The sequence below is a fragment of the Triturus cristatus genome, chromosome 8 (genome assembly GCF_964204655.1).
Source record: "Triturus cristatus chromosome 8, aTriCri1.1, whole genome shotgun sequence".
In the NCBI taxonomy this organism is placed as follows: domain Eukaryota; kingdom Metazoa; phylum Chordata; class Amphibia; order Caudata; family Salamandridae; genus Triturus; species Triturus cristatus.
In genome coordinates, this window is record NC_140591.1 from 759,043,929 (window position 1) to 759,067,986 (window position 24,058).

Below are 24,058 nucleotides of genomic sequence, written 5' to 3' on the forward strand. Positions count from 1 at the left end.
TCATCTTTGGGCTGCCTGGCTCTGCAGGAGCACTTTCGGGCCCTGCGGAGTCGGTTGAGGACCCCAGGACTTTGAAGCCAGCAGCTTCGGCAGGCCCACGCAGTTCCATTGTCTGATCCGGACTGGCGTCGGTTGATCCAACTCGACCTTCCCCGACTGCGTTCCCGATGACGCTCCTGCCATCGACCATGTCCCCGGTCGCCGTTGACCCCATCCTCATCACCCGACATGGACACGGAATCGGACCAACGTCAGTTGTGATGCCAGAAGGGACTTTTGTTCCTGTGTTTATTCCTGGTGCTGATTTTTGGGCCAGGAGGTGGTGAAGAGGATCTGGAGGATCCTCTGGACCTTTTAACTGACCACCTTGAAGACCTTATCGACAAAAGGATGGACATGGGTGAGGCCGATGGTTTGGACAATTCCCCTGACACTGGTTTGCTTTCTCCCCCTACCATGGCTACGGGGGAGGGGGCTTCCTATGCAGTGGTGATGAGAAGGGAAGCCGAAATCCTTGGACCTGAGCTCCCTTCGGTGGCAGTCAGGACTAACCTCCTGACAGAGGTGCTGCAGCCTGCAGCTTCTACTGCAGATTCTACTTCAGAACCCCTTTTATAAAGCCCTCACTGATGTCCTTCTGGGCACTTGGTCCAAGCCCAGCACTGGGGCTCCTGTGGACAGGACAATCACCCGTCACCACCGCCCAGTTCTGGGTGACCTAGCGTTGCTCACACAACATCCTTCCCCTGAGATCTTGGTTGTCGAAGCCCCATCTTCAAAAGGAGCATTCCCTTCTGCACTCGCCGATACGGAATTCAAGAAGCTGGACGATCTTGGGAAGAGGATGTTTTCTACCTCCAGTTTGGCATTGCAGTTGGTGAATACCGCTTGTCTCTTGGGCTGATACTCCCATATTCTTCTGGGATACTGTTGTGCAGGTGCTGCCTCAGTGCCCATAGGTGGCCCGGGCCGTTCTCTCACAGGCAGTTGCGGACAGGAGAGATGCAGCTAAATTCACCATCTGTTGTGGACTGGACACCACCGACTCAATGAGCAGAACAGTTGCCTCGTCAGTAGCATTATTACGCTACGCCTAGCTGAGGATTTCTGGCTTTTCAGGGGATGTCCAATCTACCCTGATGGACATGCCCTCTGATGGCACTCCATTTATGGCGACAAGGCAGACTCGCCTCTTAAGCGCTTCAAGGGATCTTGAACTATGGCCAGATCCTTTGGTCTCACAGCTCCCACACGTTCCCCTCAGTCTGCCTTTTGTGTCTACCGAAGGGGTGCCCAGCCATGTCCTGTCGAGACCAGACACATGCAGTCCAGTCCATCATCCACCCAACCCCTGCCGCTTCCTCCAAACCTTCCTAGTCCAACATTTCAGGCCCATCATCAGCTAGTAGGAGGCTGGATTCGCCATCATCTCCACTGGCAGTCCATAGCATCTGACAGGTGAGTTCTGCCGATAGTCTGAAGGGGCTATTCCCTCCCCTTCGAGACTACCCATCCCTCCAAGCCACATTCTTACGACAGCATATTAAAGGATCCCTTGCCACTTCCCTGCAAGGAAATTACGGCTCTCTTGGCCAAGAAGGCCATAGAGAGGGTCCTTGTGACAGAAGTAGTACATGTTTGTTATTCCCGCTACTTTTTGGTGCCCAAAAAGGAAAAAGGCCTATTCTAGACCTCCGGACCCTCAACTTCTTCCTTCGAAAGCAGAAGTTCAAAATGCTCACTTTGGCCCAGGTCCTGTCTGCTCTCTTCCCAGGAGACTGAAATGTAGAATTGTACTTGCAGGATGTTTATTTCTATATCCCCGTCCTGCCAGCCCACAGACATTACTTACGGTTCACGGTGGGCCACAAACCCTTTCAGTTCACTGTGCTCCCCTTGACCTTACAAGTGCACCTCAGGTGTTCACAAACACGATGGTGGTATTCAAAGCTCATCTGCTCAGTTCTGGGGTGGCAGTCTTCCCCTATATCGACGACTGACTGTTGAAGGCAGGCTAGCCCCAAGCTGTTGTCGCCCACCTCCAGACTATGGCGGACCACCTGCTCTGGCTGGGGTTTACTATCAACGTGCCGAAGTTGCACCTGATTTCCTCTCAAACTCTCCCTTTCATTGGGGCGTTTCTGGACACAGTGCAGTTTTGGACCTATCCTCCGGAGCAGCAAGTCCAGAATATTTGGGCTGTGATTCAGATGTTTCAGCCTCTATCCTGGATTTCGGTGAGAATAACTCTGAGGCTGCTGGGCCTCCTGCATCTTGCTGGTGAATCATGCCAGATGCATATGCGGGCTCTACAGTGGGACCTGAAGTTCCAGTGGGCACAGCATATGGGTAATCTTTCAGACCACGTTCAGATCTCAGAGGGAACTGTGCACCAACTGCAGTGGTGGCTAACAAACTAAGATTGGTTCAGAGGCAGATCCCTCTCCTGGATGCGTCACTCCTGGGATGGGGTGGCCACCAGGGAGAGGCGGAGATCAAAGGCATCTGGTCTCCGGTGGAGTTTGGTCTCCATATCAACCTTTTGGAGCTTTGGGCAATCAGACTGGCATTAAAGGCATTCCTTCCCTCCCTCAAAGGGAAGGTGGTGCAGGTGTTCACCGACAACACCACCACCATGTGGTACTGCAACAAACTGGGTGTGGTCGTGGACCCTCTCCACCTCTGGACATGACTGGAACATTAGGGCATATCCCTGGTTTCCTCCGTCTCCTTTCATAATGCCCCAACGGGATTTAAATTTGGTCTTGACTTTTCTTATGTGCGCTTCCTTTGAGCCGCTTCATAATTGCCCTCTCAGACTTCTCACCCTTAAGACTGCTTTCCTTATTGCCTTCATCTCTGCTCGCAGAGTTAGCGAGATCTATTCTTTCTTCCAAACCTCCAAGTGTGTCTGTTCAACCAGATAAAGTGGTACTTTGAACAAAAGCTTTGTTCCTTCTTAAGGTGGTCACATCCTTTCATGTAGGACAATCCATTGCTTTGCCCAGTTATTACCCAGCCCCACATCTCTCCGAGGAGGAGGAGAGACTCCACCATCTGGACCCAAAACGTGTGTTGTCTTTTTATCTTGACTGTACCAAAGCCTTCCGGTTGGATAATCCACTCTTCATTGGTTATTTGGGTGCAGAGAAAGGTCGGGCAGTATAGAAAAGGACCATCTCTTAATGGATTGTCCTCTGTATCAAATTGTGCTACGCATTGGCAAAGAAGAAACCTCCTGGGGGGTTACATGCCGACTACTAGAGTAACAGCACAACTACTGTGTTCGCACGCGGAGTCCCAGTCCTGGATATCTGTTAGGCATCAATGTGGGCATCCCAGCACAAGTTTACCAGACGCTACTGCCTGAACAGCCACGTCCGGAGGGATGGGTACATTGCCCGTTAGGTCCTCCAGGACTTCCTTGTGTGATCTTGGTTTGTAGACCCTCCTCCAGGGTTGATATTGCTGGTGTATCTATTCAGAAGGTTAGGAGTCTACAACTAGAGTCTCTATCAGATGAATAAGTTACTTACCTTTGGTAACGATGTGTCTGGTAGAGACCTATTCTAAGTGTAGATTTTCTACCGCCCCACCCATCCTCCCTGGTCTGTGAACTGATGTCCAGAGATAGACTCCCCTAAAGAGCCCTAGTTTTGACGCACCAGTGGTCAGTGTCTTTCAAGGCTCTGTGCTTCTTGCTTCGAAAGTAGTGTTAAAAACTGGTGTCAGCGTGCCCGGGCGGCATCTATATAGGGCCTGCAGTGTAATTTCCGGCACACACAATGCCGACGACGTGTGCGGAGCCTGCCGACACCACCTACCGATGCGCAGGGGTACTGCTGATAGAAAAATCTCCGGATCCAGACTGACGCCTGGGAAAAATGATCAAGGTAAGGAATCTACAACTAGAATACGTCTCTATCAGATACATCTGTACTGAAGGTAAGTAACTTATTCATTAATTATATAATTTCCTGGGTATCTATTTTTTTTTATTAGACTTATATTTTTCATGTAGATTGTCTGGATCTAAATGCCCTGGCAACATATGCCTTTTCTGCTGCGGACCATCAGCTAGAGAAACCTTGCATGACATTTGACTCCAATAAATTGGCTAGAGCTGAAGGCTTGGGAAAACCCAGGCCAAACTCTATAGGTCCCCATAGAATCACATGTGCATCTTCTCGCACCCTTTGACATTTAGCATCATATGTGTAAGAAATCGGGTTTATGTTTGAGGGGGTGTTAAAATTCATCAAGCAACACATATCTTTGTTAGGATGAACGACCACTGTCCCTACATTATCCTGTGCTTAACTCTGTGGTAACTTGGCACAAAAGCAGCCAGGCTTAACTTAGAGGCAGTGTATGAAGAATGTATTCAGCACACCAGCAGTAAACAAGTGAAAACACAACACAAGAAAATTCCCACACCAATTTAGAAAAATAAATCAAAATGTAATAAATAATTTGAGATCAAAGCAACAAAAATCTAATCAGAACTTGGAGATATCAAGTTTTAAAGATTTAAGTAAAAATGGCAATAAAAAGCAGAAATCACTAACTGTGAGTATCTGGTCGAGCTAAACAAGGACAAATTGACAAGTTCAGGCCAACCTTGGTGGAGTGCGGGCTGGATACAGGGACCAGGTTAGTTGTTCCGAAAAAGTGAGCAGAGGTCAAAACTTGAGGATTTCACAGGAGTGGCTCAACTGATGCCAGTCAAGGGTATGGGGAGGCACCTCATGGGGGATCAGGAACTCACTCCAGCAGGGTTCAGGCAGGTCCAGTGGCAGTACTAGGCAGGTTCAGATGTAGCTAGTCAGCTGGAGCTTGTTGTGTCCCTGTAGCTCAGAACGGGAGATCAACCCTCCTGACCTTTAGAGGCAGCCTAGTAGTCCTGGGTTCGAAGAGATGCTTCTCTCTCCTTAAAGCAGCAAGGCAGGCCTCAAGCAGCAGGGTGATCCTCTGAAGAAAAAGTCAAGCCTCAAGCGGCATGATAGTCCTCTGAAGAAGGCAGGCCTCAAGCAGCAAGGCTGTCGTCTCTTAGATGCAGGCCTGTCCTCTGAGAAACAAGACAGGCCTCGAGTAGCAGGGCAGTCCTCTGAGAAACAAGGCGACCCACAAGCAGCAGGGCAGTCCTCTGAAATACAAGGCAGTCGTTCTGAATTCTTCCACAGGTGAAGGAGTGTACTGAGGTTGTCTGAGGGTTCAGTATGTATACCTGGCACCAGCTTTGTAGTGGAAAAAACGTATGAAATTCCCTCAACACAGTTAGATCTGTGATTTCCTTCCTCCCTGCTCTAGCTCCAGGAGGTCTACGGTGACAAAGGCCTGCTGTGACATTCTATGATTGTTCTAAGGCAACTCCTTTGAATTGTAACTGGGGCAGGGAAGAGCTCTACCCCCTCCCATTCTGACAACACCTAGTACTTCTTTGCCTCACTGCCTGGGAGGAGTACACAAAGGCCAACTGCCACTCTAATCACAATAAAGTGACCGAGGACACAGGCTGCAACCACCAAATGGTTAGGACAAGAAAATGGACATCTTTTTAAAAGTGTATGTATGAACAGCGGTAATGCACTTGTTTTCTCAACTGTATGCACAATTATACTATGAATCAAGTAATTATTAAGATTGGTGTGTGCCTTCTGAAGAGGTTCCACCCTACCACCTATTCAAAATTGAAAAAACAAAACTAGGACCCAAGTCTTAGACAGATGGCGCATTACCTTGAGAACTCAAATGGTGAGTGTATTAGCTAATTATTAATCAAAAACCTATTACATTAAGTCAACTTGTAAGATCAAAAATGAATCTCATAACAGAAATCTTGCAATATTTCCAAGAAATAATGATGACGGTATCCAATGCTGAATCTTCAATTTGCTTTCTTTGAAGACGATATCTTCAACAGATATTCTTAATGGTTGTTCAATGAAAATGATGCATTTCAGCATCGATATTCATTCCCAATGCATTTCGGGTGTGCTCTCACCCTTCGTCAGGGGAAATCTACAGAACAAATATATATACAATCAATCCAATTACTCATATTACAAAAAACCTGTTAATGTTCCTGCATCCGGAGCGGTTACTGCTAATGCAACTCTTACAATCAAATGGTAATATATGACTTAAACATTTCACAATCATTTAGAGGGATAATCATTAGTTCCTCTGTATCAAGAAAAACCAGTGGAAGAAATAGTAAAAGAACCAGCATAGCCATAAGAAGCCGCAAGGAATCCAAAACTAACGTGACAGACCGTGTTTTAAAAGATGATGAAATGAGAAATAAGAATCACCCGTGATAGACGTACATGGTGAACCTGATGAGTTAACTCGACTGCCGCACTAAAACTGTACTCTGAAAAACTACTACGTGAAGTAAAAATCATCCGTGAAGAATGTGCTCAATGTAAATGATAAAGATAAATAACTCCACTTCAATGCTAGAGACAGTGTACAAAAGTAAACTGCCGCGCTAGCCCAAAAGCTGCCGTTAATCAACTCGTGACGCCAAACTCCTGGCCTCAAATCAAGGACCCTACGGTGAAAATAACAACAATATGTAATCTCCCTGCTGCACCTTCAAATGCGTGACTAATGCTGAAACAACTAAAGACTCCAAGATGTACCTCCTAGTTCGTAACGTTACTGGGGGCTGTGCAAAAACGCATTCAGTAAGTGGCAACTGTCTTTGTGAACTTCTGGTGTGAAAGCTGCAAAATTAAAATAAGTGTTGATGACCTTAAGTGCCTTGATGTACTCCGCAAAGTCAATAAATCATACTATGGTTATATGAAGCTCACCTAGTCTCCGACGTCCGAAGTAGACGCCAAACCCTTCACACGCTTTATCTAATAACTCCCGTCAGCATCTGCGGCAGACAGTGTATTATAAGTCAACGCATGAGTATAGCTCTGTCACTAACCCCCAAACAGGGTGATACTCACCATGATATGATAAGCTTCACATGCACTATTTTCAACAGCCCGGATCCTTTAACTACCTTGTCGCCTCTCTATGGGTTAAATATGTGTACAAAAGAACAGAATCAAAAGAAGCTGCAAGAAACAGACATCTTAACAGTTGTAAATTTAAGCAGTAACGTAATGTTTTGAACTGGTCATTAAGGAGATTTAGATGTTGAAACGGTGAAAGTTGAAAAACTTGTGCACATAGAAATAACAGTTCAGGTTGCACATCTGTTTCTAGATAGGCGATTCCAAGTTTCTCAATTAGTATACAAGCAGTGACTAAACATCATTGTACTACGAGATCGCTATTGATTTATGACCACAGTTTCACACTCTCATTATAATCGCATGATCAAATCTGCTCCCAATGATTGACAAGTAGGAACCCAAACATATGCTCACAGCCGACGGCTTTCGACCCTGGCGCCGGCGCTGGCTAGGGGCCGGGGCGCCTCCCTGGGTCCCTCTTGTCTCCATGCAGGCGGCACTTCGCCGGAGGTCGAGTCGGCTCCTTTTTCTGTGCCGTTCTTTCGCTGACGGAGCCGGCCCGCCCCATTCTTCTAGGGTGCAAGTGGTGGAAGAGGTTGTCTCGGCATCCCCTCCGGCACCAGTCGACCTCACGCCGGTGCCTATGGTGGACTCCACGGCGCCGTGTCGGCGTCGGGCCGTCGACTCGTCTCCAGAGGCCCCACTTTCCCGGAGGTTCGTCAACTTTTTGTCTCTTCTTCCCCGGATACGGGCCGCCGCGTCGTGGCTTTTTCCCCGGCATCTTCCAGGGAGGGCTCTTCGCCGTTCCCGCAGCCACAACCTTCCCCAGAGGCACCTCAGGTCCCCCACTCGTCCGTCAATCTTCCACCATTCCGGGGCTCGCCATTTCTTCCTTCAGCTGGATTCCGGGATGGCCGGCTTAGTTTACAGCCGTCGCCCATGGAGGAATTGCTCTCTCCCCCCCCCCCCCCCCCCCCTCCCTCTCCCCCCCACGACGCCCTACGGAGGCGTGTGCGGCCTTTGCTCGGGCAATTTCCACGGCCGCTGGCATTTTGCACATGGGCGACCCTGCCACCCCATTCCCTACGGACCATTTGCTGGAGGTTCTCTATCAGGACTCTGGTGGACGGGAGCTGCTTCTTCCCTTCGAAGCTTCGCTCCATAATTATCTTCTGGGTGCCTGGGGCATCCTGCCACGGGGGATCCGGTGCCCCAGTCGCTCCTCCACCACCACTGTCCTGCTCCGCACGACCCAGTCTGCCTTTCTTTCCACCCTTCTACCCAGGGCCCTCTTCTGCAGACTGCTTTTCCTTCCTTACCTTTGGTGTTGTTTCCTCCGTCACAGGAGGCCCGATGGTTAGATTCATGGGGGCGGAACCTCTTCGCTTCCTCCAGTGCTGCTTTGCAAGCGCTCAACACGCTTTGTGTGTTGGCCAGGGCTACTTCCAGCTTGTGGAATTCCGTGGCATCCCTTCTGTCTTCTGCCTCTCAGGAAGGTGCCTATGCTGATCTGCGACGCCATGTGCTGGATGGCCGGGAGCTGGCCGCATTTATTCTTCGTTCGGCCCTCGATGTTTCTGATGCGCTCGGCCGCACAATGGCAAGTTCAGTAGCTCTCCGTCGCCATGCTTGGCTGAGGGATAGCGTTTTCCCTGAGAATGTGAGGGTGCGTCTCATTCTGCGGCTCCTTGCGGGGCTCCGTCCTCCTCCTCCCCCTCCGTAAACTTGACTTGTCGGTCCTAAGCTGCTTTATGGGCGGCGTTGTCCTACCCCTTTTTTCGGGGGTCTAGTGGTCTGGTTGGACCTTCTGTGTGTTCTGGTGGGTTGCGTGCCTTCGGGTCCTCAAGTTGACCCCTTTGTGCTGTTGGCTGCTGGTACAACCCCTTCGGATTTTGTGGTTCTTTGGTTGTGGTCTACCCATATGTGTCCTCAGGTTGGGCCTTCTGTGTGTTTTTTGATTGGCTGATTGACAAGCCGTCTTTGGTTCTATCTGCAGGTCCTTTATGTTCTGTCCTCTGCTGCAGGATTTTTCCCTAAGAGGTGTTCCCATGTTCTCTTCTTTACTGAATTTCTGCTTTCCTTCCTCTCTTCCTGCCTTCTTTTCCTGCTCCCATTCTTCCTGCTTTTGCAACAACTGCCTGAGAGAGGCATGGGACAACTATCACTCCTCACCTACCCGTGGCTGTAATTGTTGATTTATAATAAAGACAAATGTCATCCCGTGTAGCACAGTACTTGATTTTTAACGGGAAACTCCTTCCAAGATTGCCGGATGAGCCTGCACATGCTTCTTGAAGCATGTGTTCACGTCAGTCAGTCTTGTAGCTCAGCCAAAGTTGAGAGATATTGGCTTTGCCAATGCTTATTAATAGTCCTGTACTGTTAAGCTACAAAGTAGAAGCAGCACAATAGTCGCTTGATTACTTTCTCTTGCGTTGTTCATTACTTTCCCAGTGACCACCTTTGCATTGTGTAATTCTCCGAGGCATTGTGTCAGCTGTTTTTGTCCTCGTGTTTTTCTTAGTCAGTGTTTATGGGGGATATTTATTGTGGGCCTTTCTAAATTTAAATAAAGACAAACGGACCATAAATATAGGAGTGCATGGCATGGTATAATCTCATGCCAAACTAAAGACTTAATTTAAACATTCAGACAGTGCAGTTCTTTATAGAATATTTTCCAGCAGCCGCCGTGGTCCGTGGGTTGGCTCCAATTTGCACGAAATAAAGATGTGCATTAAAACAATTTCACTGTGGCAGTGCAAGCAGCACTGCCATTTGCCACAGTTCCACTCATCTATCTACGCAGCCACCCGGCTTGCGCCACAGGTGACAGCAGAAAGAACAATAAAGCCTTGTTACAAGTAAATGATCTTCAAAAGATCTGTGAAGTACTCAGGTGCGGCTGTGTACGCCCGGGAAGGAAATTCCAGCAGCAGCAAGGATAGGGGTGGGGGGGGGGGGGGGGGGGGGAGTTCGGTGGCGAGAACTCTAGATTGGAGCAGGGCAGCGCGGCAACATTTTCTAGTATTTTGCCGTTTTTACATATAAATACAGACAAAGGAAACCTTGTTTTCCGTCTGTATTTATATGTAAAAATCCGTTTAAACGGAACACCCGGTGCCCTAATCATACCCTACCTTTATGTTCTGGTCCTCTGCTGCGGGTTCTTCCCTAAGAGGTGTTCCCATGTTTTAGTGGGACGTATCATACCCTATGTGGGGTACTTGTAGCTATTGCATAGCTCTGTCCTGCGCTGGGGAGGTATGGTTGCCCCTTTTTCGGGTTCCCTACCTTTCTTGGCATCACTGTGTACCGCTGATGCGGTCTCTTGTATCTTGTCTGGGCGCAGCTTGTGCTGCTCCGGGTTCCATCATTCTCGGTGTTCACTACATCACTTGACAGTTTGACATGCGGTCTACGGTGTCGTGTTGTGGCGTTTCCGCCTTCCTGTCCGGCGTTTCGGCCTGGTCCTCTGTCTGGTGTTCCAGGGAGCTGGGTTTCTCCTGGCTTTCCTGTGTTCTGGTTGACGGCTTGGTCCGTCCTCCGTGTCTTCCCCTTTTTCTCTTATGGCTGGTTCCATTTCTCTTCGTGGGTCGGTGTGTGTCTATTGAACGATCCTCCTTTGGGGCATGTTCTGCATTTCCTGGCCTCTGCCCTCTGCCTGGCTTGTTCTGGGTGCGCTGCTCCATGGTGCTGTCTGCTGCCGGCTGTGCATGCCTGCTTGTGCTGGCCCACCGCTGTGGCCCTTGTTGTGCTACCTTGTGCCCCTGCCTCTTGTTCTGCTGGGGCTTTGCGCACCTGTGCCTTTCTTCTTATGCCTGCATTCCTTGGCTGTGGAGCCGTTCTTGCCTTGTGTGCTTCCTTGCGGCGGATTCCTGTTCAGCTGTCCTCTGTCGCTGTGTGTTTTTCTACGGCAATCACTGCCTCCGGTTCTGCCTCTTCTTCCTGGAGTTGGGGGTCGTTCTTTCCTCCTGGGTGCGCCTCTGCAGCTGTCTTTTCCTACGAGGGTTTGTGGCCGTTTTACCTTGAATGGGCTTGGGGTCTCCTGGTCTTCTTTTTGCCTTGCTGGGGCCCTGTGTGTGTTCCTACTGGGGAGGTCCTCTCTCAGGCCCTCCTCCCCTTTGGGTATGGCTTGGGTATCTATTCTACATTAAGGAATCTGCGGCTAGTAGTCTCTATCAGATGTACAAGTTACTTACCTTCGGTAACGATGTATCTGGTAGAGACGATTCTAGCCACAGATTCCTTCACGGCCCGCCCTTCCTCCCCGTTCTGCGAGGACCTTTAGTTTGTTTTTCTGAACTCGCCTCCCTCCGGGAGGCGTGTCTCCTGTGGGTGTTCGCTTCGCTTCTGCTCAGACAGGATATTTTGTTCTGCTTGATTGTTCCACCCCTTCCCTTATGATACATGGTTGGTTGGTTCATGTGTGCTTCTGCATCCCTCCACCCTGCTTTTTCTCCAGTGTAGGGGCCTGCTTTTACTCTTTTACTTGCTTGGGGGTTCTGCTTCCCTTGCAGTCCTCTGAGTTGGGTTTTATTTTCGCCTGTACCTCGGCCTTTTCGCTCCTTTCAGCGGCTATGGCCCTCCTTGATGGTGTCGTCTTGGGGTGGATTGCTGTTCCTCCTTTGTTCCGGGCTTGTTGCCCTTCACTGTTGTGGATCGTGATTGCAGTCTCTCTCTCTCTCTCTCTCTCTCTCTCTCTCTCTCTCTCTCTCTCTCTCTCTGTCTCTCTGTCTCTCTGTCTCTCTCTCTGTCTCTCTCTCTCTCTCTCTGTCTCTGTCTCTCTCTCTCTGTCTCTCTCTGTCTCTCTCTCTCTCTCTCTGTCTCTGTCTCTCTCTCTCTCTCTCTCTCTCTCTCTGTCTCTCTCTTCTGCTATGGCCTTTTTCACATGCTTCTGCCTCCAGGGAGGATGTTGCCTTAGAGCGGTGCTCTGCTTCTTTACTGCTATGGATTTCACCGCTATGGCTTTTGTGCCTTCGTGCTTGGCCCTTTTCCAACTGGTGCTGATCCTCACCTTTCGTTTCTCTTTTCTGTTTCACTGATTTTTCCCACTCTGTTCCCACACTCTCCACAGTTTTGTTTGTAATAGCTCCGCGTTGTGGCGTTGAAAAATTCTCCGAAGAAAATTGATGTCAGCGCGCCAGGGTGGGCTAATGTAACCTCACTGACGTCACGTCTGCTGACGACGTCAGAGCGGAGTCGCGTGGTACCGCCCCCCGGCGCGCAGAGATGCTGTGGCAAAGAAAGTTTTCCGGGTCCAGTCTTACGCCTGGGGATAATTCTACGTTCAGGAATCTGCTGCTAGAATCGTCTCTACCAGATACATCATTACCGAAGGTAAGTAACTTGTATATTTGGGAGTTTTTCACTACCAGGACATGTAAAACTTACCAGCACATGTACAACTTTTTAATTACACTGCACCATGCCCTATGAGCTGTTTAAGGGCTACCTCATTGGTGACTAATGTATATTAAAAAGGAAGTTTAATGCCTGGCAAAAGGTTTATGTTGCCAAGTAAAATTGGAAGTTTAAAACTGCACACAGGCTGTAATGACAGGCCTGGGACCTTTTTTTTCAAAAAAGACTACTTAAGTGGGCGACACTAACTGCTGCAGGCCCACTAGTACCATTTAATTTTCAGGCTCTGGGTACATGTCAGTAGTGTAACATTAGCCCCGTGTTGCGGGCCCCAGGGGTCCCCTTAGAACAATACACTGACTGGGTTTGTAACTGTGCATGGGTGGTGGGCCCTGGCCTGAGAGCTCCTGACTGGGTCCGGGGTGGGTGTTGTCCTCTATGTACTTTGCAGGCAGGGGCCCCTCAAGTTTTGTTACGCCACTGCATGTTGTGCCACTTAAATAAGGATGTACAATTAAATGTGGCAATTAGGCGTGGGCCAATTTTACTGCGTTTTAAGGGGTGAATACAAGCACTTTAGCACTGGTTAGCAGTGGCAAAGTGCAAAACGAATTTCAATGTAAAGCGGTTTCTGGCATTAAAGTATCTGTATTATATAAAATTGAATCTCTCTAAATCTTGTCTAATCATTTGGTTGTATCAGCTGCACAGAGTTGTGTTTTGGGAATTGACCCTTTGGCACATAGTTGCTTGAGACCTTGTTTGTAGGTACAGGGTCTTGAGTATACAATATGTGGGAGCATAGAGAATGGAGTGCATTGTGCTCCGACTCAATTGTGCTTCCCCCTTAGTTTATCTAAATGCACTTAATCAGACTGGTAACCATGTGGGCTTTCAGGATTCATGGGGTCCCTTGCCACCATGTAAGTGCATGCATGTAGAATACATAACCTGTTGTTTGACCGGTCTGAATTTTATAAACACCAATACAAATCAGCCTATTTATCCATTCTGCTCTTGTTCTGGTTTCCAGACGCCTCAGGCTGTACTTGCCTCCTCTTGACTCCAGTGCACCCAGTACTTACTGTTCCAAAGCTCTAGACTGGAAAAGTCAGCTGACGTTCAATGAGGTTTTTCAAATCCCTGTCAGTGCAAGTGTTCTGAAACTCAAGTCGGTGCAACTGTACATTTGTTCTGTGGGCCAGCAGATGCAGGAAGAGCTACTGGTGAGTAAAAGTTCATTTTTAGCATGCTATTGCTGAGAGAAAATTAAATCAAAGTATTTTTATTTTTATTTTATTAATTTGCCTTCTTGTATGTCACTGTTCTTAGGAAAAGGTCTCTGGTGTTTGACTTATGGTGCTAGTGGGTGTTTATTATGTTTTTAGATTTTCAGAAATAATTATACTTTAAATCTGTTTAGCTTTCTAAAATTTCACGTGTGCGCTATACCGTTCATTTTTGATGTAACCCTTCCTACCTCTTACCCCGCCACATAGCTATAAGTATGTATACGTAGCCTTTTTTTTAAATTCCACTACCATTCAGTAAGTGTATATTGTAGCACCGTTGTACCTTATGTGCACGAAAAAGTTTCCCCACTCATTGATACCCCATCTGTCTTTATTTTTCACCCTCCCACTAATCCTGTGTACAACTTGGTAGCATGTATGTACAGCAGTTCTCTTTGAAGCAGTAACTCTCCATACATGCAGTACAACATTGCAAGCAAAAAAGGTATGTTCTAGGCGTATGAGCTGTAGATCATATGCAGTGCATAGATCGCCATCTAGTGTTGGGCCCGGATGTTTGCACTTCTAAGAAGTTGCACTCCTGTTCGACACCGTTCCTCCGGTTTCCCTCGGTGCGCAAGATACTCCCACTCTACGGTATTGTTTTCGATCGCGTCTTCCTTTCTATTGCGTATCATAATTACAGTTGATGGAACGAACTCCCTTCAAATTCTGCCCTCGGTGCCACACGAAACACCCGCGCACCGACTCACATGAAGTGTGTAATCTGTGTTTGTCCCCGAACACAGAGAACAAAACTGGGACGCGTGCCTGGCTTTCTGCTCCAAGAAAACACTTTGCGACCATCGGGCTCAACGTTGCGACATGCAGAGCCAGCACACAAGCTCCATTCTGGACATCTTCGGTCAACAGTCGGACAAAGAGGCCGGCGAGGCCATGGGAACAGAGGAGGAGCAGATGCCGGTCGCCATCTCAGAATTCGAATCCGACCAAGAGGAGGACATCCCACATGGTCAACGTACAGTGAGTACACCTCCCCCCTCATCCCAAGAAACAACTTCAACTAAAAAGAAGGCTCTGGTCCAGCCCGCGCCCTCGGTCCCCGGTCGGCACCGAGATCACGCTTGACGCCCCGCCCTCTGGCTCAGCACCGGATCCTACCAAAAAGCCTTCCAGCTCCGAAAAGACTCCCTCCAAACAGAGTTCGGAGTCCAGATCTTTGGGGTCGAAACACAAGTCCGGCACCGACCCCCAACATTCGGCCCCAGAAAAATCGTCGGATCCGAAGACCTCAACGGTTTAGACTCCGGCACCAAAAATTTCAGCGCAGAAACAGATGGAAGTGCAGAATACAACTACAAAGCCCAGTTTCAATGCCCCAATTGAAAAACCAGATCCGAAACAAAAGCTTTTGTATATCCATCCACAGACTTGCCATATCACCACTAAAGTGACTCTAAAAAGCAGGACTGATGCAGGAGAAGAATTTCACATCCCTTTAAAGAAGAGTTCTGTTGGAACTAACCCTTCCTCTCATCCTCTTCCTCCACCTAGTCTTCCTTCATCACCACCTTCCCCTCCACTTCAATTTCACCTGAACATTCACCACCACATACACCTGACAACCGGGATGATGATCAGGATAGGGGATGATGATCAGCCATTACAAGACCCATGGGACGATTATAACACCAATTCGCCCACTGGCAATGATCCCGACCTGTACCCTACCAAACCCTCTCCACCAGATGATAGTGTAGGCTACATTGAATTACTGGGTAGACCTTCCAACTACCATGGGCTGCAGCTATATAAGGAGTCTTTAGAAGAGGATTTCCTCTTTGAAACCCTCAGTACCACACAGAAGTCATCACATACACTACCCATGCTTGAAGAGATGGTCAGGCATGTAGATGACATTTTTAATGACCCAGTCAGATCTCGTATTCTTACGCCTAGAGTGGACAAAAAGTACAAGTCAGCGCCATCGGACCCAGTATATTTAAGGGGACAATTGCCACTAGACTCCCTGGTCGTGTCCAATGCAAGAAAAAGAGCCAACTGTCAGACAACAGGAGAGGCTCCACCTCCTGATAAGGAATCAAAACTTATTGACACTTCGGGGGAAAGGGTAGCTTCTCAAGCAGCCAATTTCTGGCATGTCTCCAACACTCAGGCACTGTTAGCGGATACGTTCATGCGCACTGGGATGAAATGGAACATCTGATCCAATGTTTATCCCCGGAACACAAATCAAAAGCACAAGATCTGGTTCATGAAGGGCAACTTAATGCTAACACTCAAGATGCTTTCTAGATGCTGCAGACAATGCTGCTAGAGCAATAAACACCAGTGTCTTTTTAAGGAGGCATGTCTGGCTCCATATATCTGGTTTTAAACCTGAGGTTCAAATCTCCATTTAAAATACCCCATTCGATAAGGAACATCTATTTGGCCCAGTGGTAGATTCTTCACTGGATAAAATGAAGAAAGAAACTGAGGTAGCCAAATCAATGGGAGCCCTTCAGTCCACACAGGGTTGTGCTTTCGTTCGACGCTCCTTTTACCAAGGAGGTTCCAAAAATACCTCATTAGACGCCACCTCCACCTATAAGGGCAATGACCAACCCTCTCCATCTAAGAGTTATTTCAGGGGAGGTTACAGGGGTAACAATGGTAAGTGCAGGGGCCGGGGTTCAAACACACGCAACTCAACTGCCAACACAAAGCAGTGACTTGCCTTCACTTCCCCCGACCTCTCAACACCTGTCAGGGGAAGACTGTCTGATTTTCTACCAATCTGGCAATCAATAACAGTTGGATACTCCAAATTATCCGTTCTGGTTACTGCCTGGAATTTATCAATATGCCTCCAAATATTCCACCAAAGCCCCACAAACTATCACCAGACCATCTATACCTCCTCAAACAAGAGGTTCAGTCTCTACTTGTAAAAGGGGCTATAGAGCCTGTGCCGCCCCAACATAACGGGGCTGGTGTTAGACGGCGACCTCAGAGGAGCCCGGAAGGGGGGTCCTGACTACCCTGAGTCACACCCGTGTAGTATCGTAGCCGGGCACTGGCGGGAGATTCCCCAGGGGGAGGAATCTCGCAACTAGGATCGTACTTCTGGCACCACACGACACAGAGAGACCACACTGGGTATTCTCAGAAAACAAGCTTTATCAAATAGGTATCACTGCAAATATGTACAAGGTGAGCACGGGCTCAAGAGTCTCGGAAAGGTAGGGGGTAGCGGGACTGTCTCTGGTAACGGTTCAAAGCAGGGACGTATCCGGCGCACAGCTCACAGCTCACAATCCTCGAGCTGGGGGATACGTGGTCGGAGTCGGGGTCCGGCGGGACCGTGAGAGTCTGGGGGAGCCGCGAGTCACTCAGCGGGCTCAGGTACAGGTTCGGAGGTCTTACGATCTTCAAGGAGCCGCGAGTCACTCAGCAGGGCTCAGGTACAAGTTCGGAGGTCTTACGATCTTCAGGGAGCCGCGAGTCACTCAGCAGGGCTCAGGTAGGTTCAAGTTCCAGGAGCCGCGACCGCGTCGGCAGGCTCTCGTTGTTCCAGCGTCGAATCTGCCGGACAGTCTCAGAGCACCCCTTGTTATAGGTCGACCCCTCTTTGATGTCCGGAGTCTGTGCAGGCAGGGGTCTTGTCACCTGGGGGCCGCTTGTCGGGGTTTCCTGCTATTGTCTTTTGATCCTTTCAGGGCCGGGTCGGGAGGAGTCCCAGACACCCAGCAGGCACGGAGCCAGCCCGCAGGGAGGCCGGAGGGCCGATCGAAACCCATCGTCCCAGGGGAGTTAGAGGTGCGATAGAAACTGCTCCTCCCTCTCTCATCCCCTGGAAGCGTGATGTCCTCCAGCCGGAGTGGCGCCTCGAGGCCCGGGTCGCGCTGGGGCCGGGCGGCCATCTTGTTGCATGGAGTGGGCACGCGGGCCCGGGGTGGCCGAAAGGAGAGAGGCCATGGACGGGGATGTCCGGGGTTGGTGCGGGTGTCCTGGTGGGAAGGGTCGGCTGGGCCGTGTGCTTGGGCTGCAGGTACCAGGTTTCGGTGGTGCGGGGGCACGGAGGGCCATTCTACGAGGCCGGGTCCAACACGCGTCCCCCCCAGCTGAAAGCCGGAGAGAACTGCCCATCACCTTGGGGGGTTCTCTTCGCTGAGGCGGAAGAACCGGGAGAGGCCGTCCGCGTTGGCGTGGTCCGTACCAGGGCGGTGTTCTACGGTGAAGTCCATTCCCTGGAGGGAGATTGACCACCGCAGTAGCTTGGGGTTTTCTCCTCGCATCTGCATGAGCCATCGCAAGGGCCGATGGTCAGTTTGGACTCTGAAATGAGTGCCGAACAGGTAGGGTCGTAGTTTTTTGAGTGCCCAGACCACGGCAAAGGCTTCGCGCTCTATGGTGCTCCACCTCTGTTCTCGGGGCAGCAGCCGCCGACTGAGGAAGGCGACGGGCTGGTCTAGGCCTTGATCATTCACTTGGGACAGGACGGCCCCAATGCCATGCTCGGAGGCATCGGTCTGGACTATGAACTCCTTGGTGTAGTCGGGAGCCTGGAGGACGGGGGCAGTGCACATGGCCTTTTTTAGAGCATCGAAAGCTTCCTGGCAGGCAGCCGTCCACTGCACCTTCTTTGGCTGTTTTTTAGACGCGAGTTCAGTGAGAGGGCCGACCAGGCTGCCATACCCCCGAATGAATCGGCGGTAGTAGCCCGTGAGTCCCAGAAAGGCTCGGACCTCCGTTTGGGTGATGGGTGGTTCCCATGCCAGGATGGCGTCGATCTTTGGCTGTAGAGGGGCGACCTGACCACTCCCGACTTGGTGCCCCAGGTAGACTACGGATCCTTGCCCGATCTGGCACTTGCTGGCTTTTACGGTGAGGCCTGCCTGGCACAGGGCGGTTAGCACTCTCCGGAGGTGCTGGAGGTGCTCACTCCACTCTGAACTGAAGACAGCGATGTCGTCCAGATAGGCCGCGCTGAACTGTTCTAGCCCGGCCAGGACCCTATTCACCAGTCTCTGGAACGTGGCCGGGGCATTTTTCATCCCGAAGGGCATCACGCGGAAGCGGTAGTGCCCATCGGGGGTGGAGAAAGCAGACCGCTCCTTGGCCCCTTCGGTGAGCGCAATCTGCCAGTATCCGCAGGTGAGGTCGAAAGTGCTGAGGAACCGGGCGGCCCCTAGTCGGTCAATGAGCTCGTCGGCTCGTGGAATGGGGTGGGCATCGGCTCGGGTAATGTCATTGAGCCCCCGGTAATCCACGCAGAACCGGAGCTCGGGGGCGACACCGGGGGCTGCTGCCTTCGGAACCAGGACCACGGGGCTGGCCCAGGGACTGTCAGAGGGCTCGATCACCCCCAGGGTCAACATCTTCGAGACTTCAGCTTGAATGCAGGACCGGACCCGGTCAGGAACCCGGTAGGCTCGGTGTCTCACCGGCGGGCTGTCCCCGGTGTCCACATCGTGAACACACCAGTTGGTGACCCGGGGGGTCAGGGAGAAGAGGTCGGAAAATTGTCTGAGGAGCTGGCGGCAGTCCGCTTGTTGCTGGGCAGTGAGGGCTGGGGAGAGGTTCACTCCCTCCACAGAGCCATCCTGCTCCTTGACACACAGGAGGTCCGGGAGGGGATCCGACTCATCTTCGGCCCCGTCATCGGTGGCCAGCAGGAGGCTCAGTTCTGTCCGCACGAAGTGAGGCTTGAGGCGGTTCACGTGCAGGACCCGGAGGGGATCCCGGGGCGACTGGACGTCCACCAAGTAGGTGACTTGACTCTTCCTCTCAACCACTTTGTAGGGCCCAGTCCATCGGTCCTGGAGGGCGCCAGGCTTCACGGGGGCCATGACCCACACCTGCTGGCCCGGCTGGAACTCGACCAGAGTAGCATTCTGGTCGTACCAGCGCTTCATTTCTTCTTGACTCGCCTCCAGGTTGGCCTCGGCCAGTTCTCGGAACCTCCTGGTCTGGTTCCGGAGGGCCAGGACATATTGGAACACATCTCGGGGGGTGGTCTGGGGTGCTGCCTCCCACCCTTCCTTAACCAAACTGAGGGGACCTCGGACGGGGTGCCCATAGAGTAATTCAAACGGGCTGAACCCTAAGGACTTCTGGGGGACCTCCCGGTAAGCGAACAAGAGGCAGGGGAGCAGGACGTCCCACTTACGCCGGAGGGGCTCTTCTAGGCCAGCGATCATCCCTTTCAAAGTCCTATTAAACCTCTCTACTAGGCCGTTCCCTTGGGGATGGTACGGGGTGGTGAACTTATAGGACACCCCACATTGTTGCCACAGGGACGTCATATACCTTGATATAAAATTAGGGCCGCGATCGCTCACGACCTCGCGGGGGAAACCCACCCTGGAAAAGATCCCCATCAGGGCCCGGCCCACCACGGGGGCCGTAATGGTGCGTAGGGGAATAGCCTCCGGATAGCGGGTGGCGTGGTCTACTAGGACCAAGATGAAACGGTGACCTTGGGAGGTGGGGGGGTCCAGTGGCCCCACGATGTCAATTCCGACTCGTTCGAAGGGGGCACTGACGACCGGGAAGGGTTGGAGGGGAGCCTTGCGCTTCCCCCCACTCTTCCCACTGGCTTGGCACGTGGGGCAGGACTTGCAGTGTGCCTCTACCGCTGCTTTCATCTTAGGCCAATAAAAATGGGTCACGAGACGGCTGTAGGTCTTGTCCTGACCCAGGTGGCCGGCGAGGGGGACATCGGGGGCTAAGCCCAGGAGGAAATCTCGGAAGCGGAGGGGTACCACCAGTACCCGTCCGGATCCCAGCTCCACCGATTTCTGCTCACTATACAGGATGTTATTCTCCCAATAGATTCGGTGCGTTCCGGTCTGGTCACCTGCGGCTTGGCCCTCGGCCTGGCGCCGCAGCCCGATCAGGGAAGGACAGGTGGCTTGCTCCCGGCAAAATTCTTCCCGGGTGGGCCCGCCCTCGTGGCGCCAATGGGCCAACTCGGGTAGATCCCCCAACTCGGGGACCGGGGCGGGGTCGGATGGTGCGGGTTCGTCGCTGGCGACGGACCCTTCCGATGGGGGAACGGGAGGACCCTCGGCGGGGACGGTACGGGTTTCTTCGACCGGGGTGCTCTCGACTTCTCTCCGGGGAGTGAGTCGGGCTGTCATAGATCGGGTGGTGGCACACACCCACTCGGGGAGTCCCATCATTCCTAGGTGGGCCTTGCGCTCTACGTGCTTCCAGGGAGAACTCTCCAGGTCGTTCCCTAGGAGGCAGTCGACCGGCTGGGAGGTTCTTACGGCCACCTTGAGTTTACGTATCACCCCTCCCCACTCAAATGGCACCAGGGCTACCTGACACATACTTTCCCTATTGTCTGCGGATATTACGGGGCAAAAGACATTGGGGAGGATCTGCTCCTCGGGGACTAGGTGCCTGAGGACACCGGTGATACTGGCCCCGGTGTCCCGCAGGGCCTCTACCTGGTGGCCATTGATCTTGACGAGCTGCCCATATTTCTGTGTGTTGGACGGTAGGAGGCTACCAGGGATCATTTCCCTATCTCCCAGGGATACTAGGGCCATAGCGGCGGGTTCCCACTCCTCGGCTTCCTCAACCTCCTCCCCCAGGGCTACGTTGGCTATCTGTCTCGCAGGGGTGACTTGGGTGGCCATGGGGCACTCTGGGTCATTGGCGTAGTGCCCGGGTTTCTGGCAACGAAAACATGTGACGGTCACCCGGTGTCCTCGTCTCCCAGGGGGCCCTGTCACTGGTGGGGGGGCGCCGGGAAAGGTGGAGGTGGTGTCTTCGGGGGGCTAGGCTGGGACTCTCTCTGCCCTCCCTGGTTCCCTCCCCCTCTCTGGCGGGGTGGTCCCTGACTGGTTCGGGGGTACTCTCCTACCATGCCCCGGGAGACCCGGGTGTTGGTCCAGCGGTCGGCCTCCACAGCCAGCTTCCGGGGATCTGTGAGCTTGCTATCCAGCAGATGTTGACGTAGCTCTATGAAGCAGTTTGCAGCCAGATGTTCCCATAACATGAGATCAGTGAGTTCGGCAAGGGTGGTGACTTTGCTGCCCTTGACCCACCCATCGAAGGCCCGACTAAAAAAGTTTACATACTCCACCCAGGTGGTGCCCGGGATCTTCCTGCAGTCCCGGAACCGTTGGCGGTACATTTCTGGGGTGAGGCCGTATCTTGTGAGGAGAGCCTCTTTCATGTGGCTGTAGGAGGTCTGCAGGGAGAGGGGTAGGTCGAGCAGGGTGTCCCTTCCTTCGCTCAGAAACCGCCCCCACAACCCCGCCCCCCAGTCCTTCTGTGGGATCCGATGGGAGGTCATGGCGACCTCGTAGGCCCGAAACCATTGCTGAATGTCATCGTTTTTATAATATTCCTTGACCACGTCCTTGGGGATGTGGACCTTCTGTTCCGATGGGGGGGCCGTCTCTCGGTTTCCCGAGGGCCTCCCGTCCTCATTCCGGGCCTTGAGCTCGAGTTCCTTTAAGCTGCGTTCGTGCTCCAGTTGGAGCTTCCTTCCTTCGTGCTCCCGTTGGAGCTTCTTTTCTTCCAGTTCGCCTTGTACGCGCATTTGCTCTACCGCTAGCTTTTTCTCCGCTAGCTTCAATTCGCCCTCGATTTTGAGTTTGGCTAACTCGAGTTCATGACTGCGGCTTCTCTCTCTGTCCGCGAGTTCTTCCGGGGATAGGCCCCCGTCTGGTACTATGCCTCGCACCTGATTGTCGCTGCTTTCACTTGGAGGGGGTTCGGCTTCGTCGGGGCGCTCCCCCGTGCCTTCCGGGCGGGAGGCCCCGGTCTCCACCCAAGTTTTCAGTGCTTTCTGCAAGTCTTTCTTAGTGTTGAGGCCAGTGGTAGCGATTTTAAGTTCTTTGCAAAATTGCTTTAGCTCTTTGTGTGTGTATTCTTCTAGATGCTCCACCTGGAACACTCTGTTGGCGTTGGTTTCTGCGGAGCTCATGGCGCTTCCTTCTGCCATCTTTGTTGGTCGTGCGTCCGTTGTTCACTGTACGATCTCTAGGTGATGGGCCCGAATCCCGTCGCTTGCCACCAATGTTAGACGGCGACCTCAGTGGAGCCCGGAAGGGGGGTCCTGACTACCCTGAGTCCCACCCGTGTAGTATCGTAGCCGGGCACTGGCGGGAGATTCCCCAGGGGGAGGAATCTCGCAACTAGGATCGTACTTCTGGCACCACACGACACAGAGACCACACTGGGTATTCTCAGAAAACAAGCTTTATCAAATAGGTATCACTGCAAATATGTACAAGGTGAGCACGGGCTCAAGAGTCTCGGAAAGGTAGGGGGTAGCGGGACTGTCTCTGGTAACGGTTCAAAGCAGGGACGTATCCGGCGCACAGCTCACAATCCTCGAGCTGGGGGATACGTGGTCGGAGTCGGGGTCCGGCGGGACCGTGAGAGTCTGGGGGAGCCGCGAGTCACTCAGCGGGCTCAGGTACAGGTTCGGAGGTCTTACGATCTTCAAGGAGCCGCGAGTCACTCAGCAGGGCTCAGGTACAAGTTCGGAGGTCTTACGATCTTCAGGGAGCCGCGAGTCACTCAGCAGGGCTCAGGTACAAGTTCGGAGGTCTTACGATCTTCAGGGAGCCGCGAGTCACTCAGCAGGGCTCAGGTACAAGTTCGGAGGTCTTACGATCTTCAGGGAGCCGCGAGTCACTCAGCAGGGCTCAGGTAGGTTCAAGTTCCAGGAGCCGCGACCGCGTCGGCAGGCTCTCGTTGTTCCAGCGTCGAATCTGCCGGACAGTCTCAGAGCACCCCTTGTTATAGGTCGACCCCTCTTTGATGTCCGGAGTCTGTGCAGGCAGGGGTCTTGTCACCTGGGGGCCGCTTGTCGGGGTTTCCTGCTATTGTCTTTTGATCCTTTCAGGGCCGGGTCGGGAGGAGTCCCAGACACCCAGCAGGCACGGAGCCAGCCCGCAGGGAGGCCGGAGGGCCGATCGAAACCCATCGTCCCAGGGGAGTTAGAGGTGCGATAGAAACTGCTCCTCCCTCTCTCATCCCCTGGAAGCGTGATGTCCTCCAGCCGGAGTGGCGCCTCGAGGCCCGGGTCGCGCTGGGGCCGGGCGGCCATCTTGTTGCATGGAGTGGGCACGCGGGCCCGGGGTGGCCGAAAGGAGAGAGGCCATGGACGGGGATGTCCGGGGTTGGTGCGGGTGTCCTGGTGGGAAGGGTCGGCTGGGCCGTGTGCTTGGGCTGCAGGTACCAGGTTTCGGTGGTGCGGGGGCACGGAGGGCCATTCTACGAGGCCGGGTCCAACAGCGGGCGTATACTCCTTTTATTTCCTAATTTCCAAAAAAGACGGTTCTCTCAGACAAATTTTAGATCTAGGAGAACTCAACCAGTACATTCAGTCAGACCATTTCCACATGGTGACACTTCAACAGGTACTTCCTCTACTACAGAAAGGCGACTTTCTATCTACTCAAGATCTAAAAGATGCCTATTTTCATA

At 52.0% G+C, this 24,058-nt stretch overlaps 1 protein-coding gene across 3 annotated transcripts in view; it reads left to right on the forward strand.

Moving 5' to 3' along the window:
- The window catches only part of WWC3 (WWC family member 3), a 457,878-nt gene that overhangs the window by 362,667 nt on the left and 71,153 nt on the right, over positions 1-24,058 (forward strand). For all 3 annotated transcript variants that reach the window (XM_085622192.1, XM_085622194.1, XM_085622193.1), the window contains one exon: positions 13,375-13,567. In XM_085622192.1, coding sequence (XP_085478318.1) covers positions 13,375-13,567 — 193 coding nt within the window. The remainder of the gene's footprint in view (positions 1-13,374; positions 13,568-24,058) is intronic.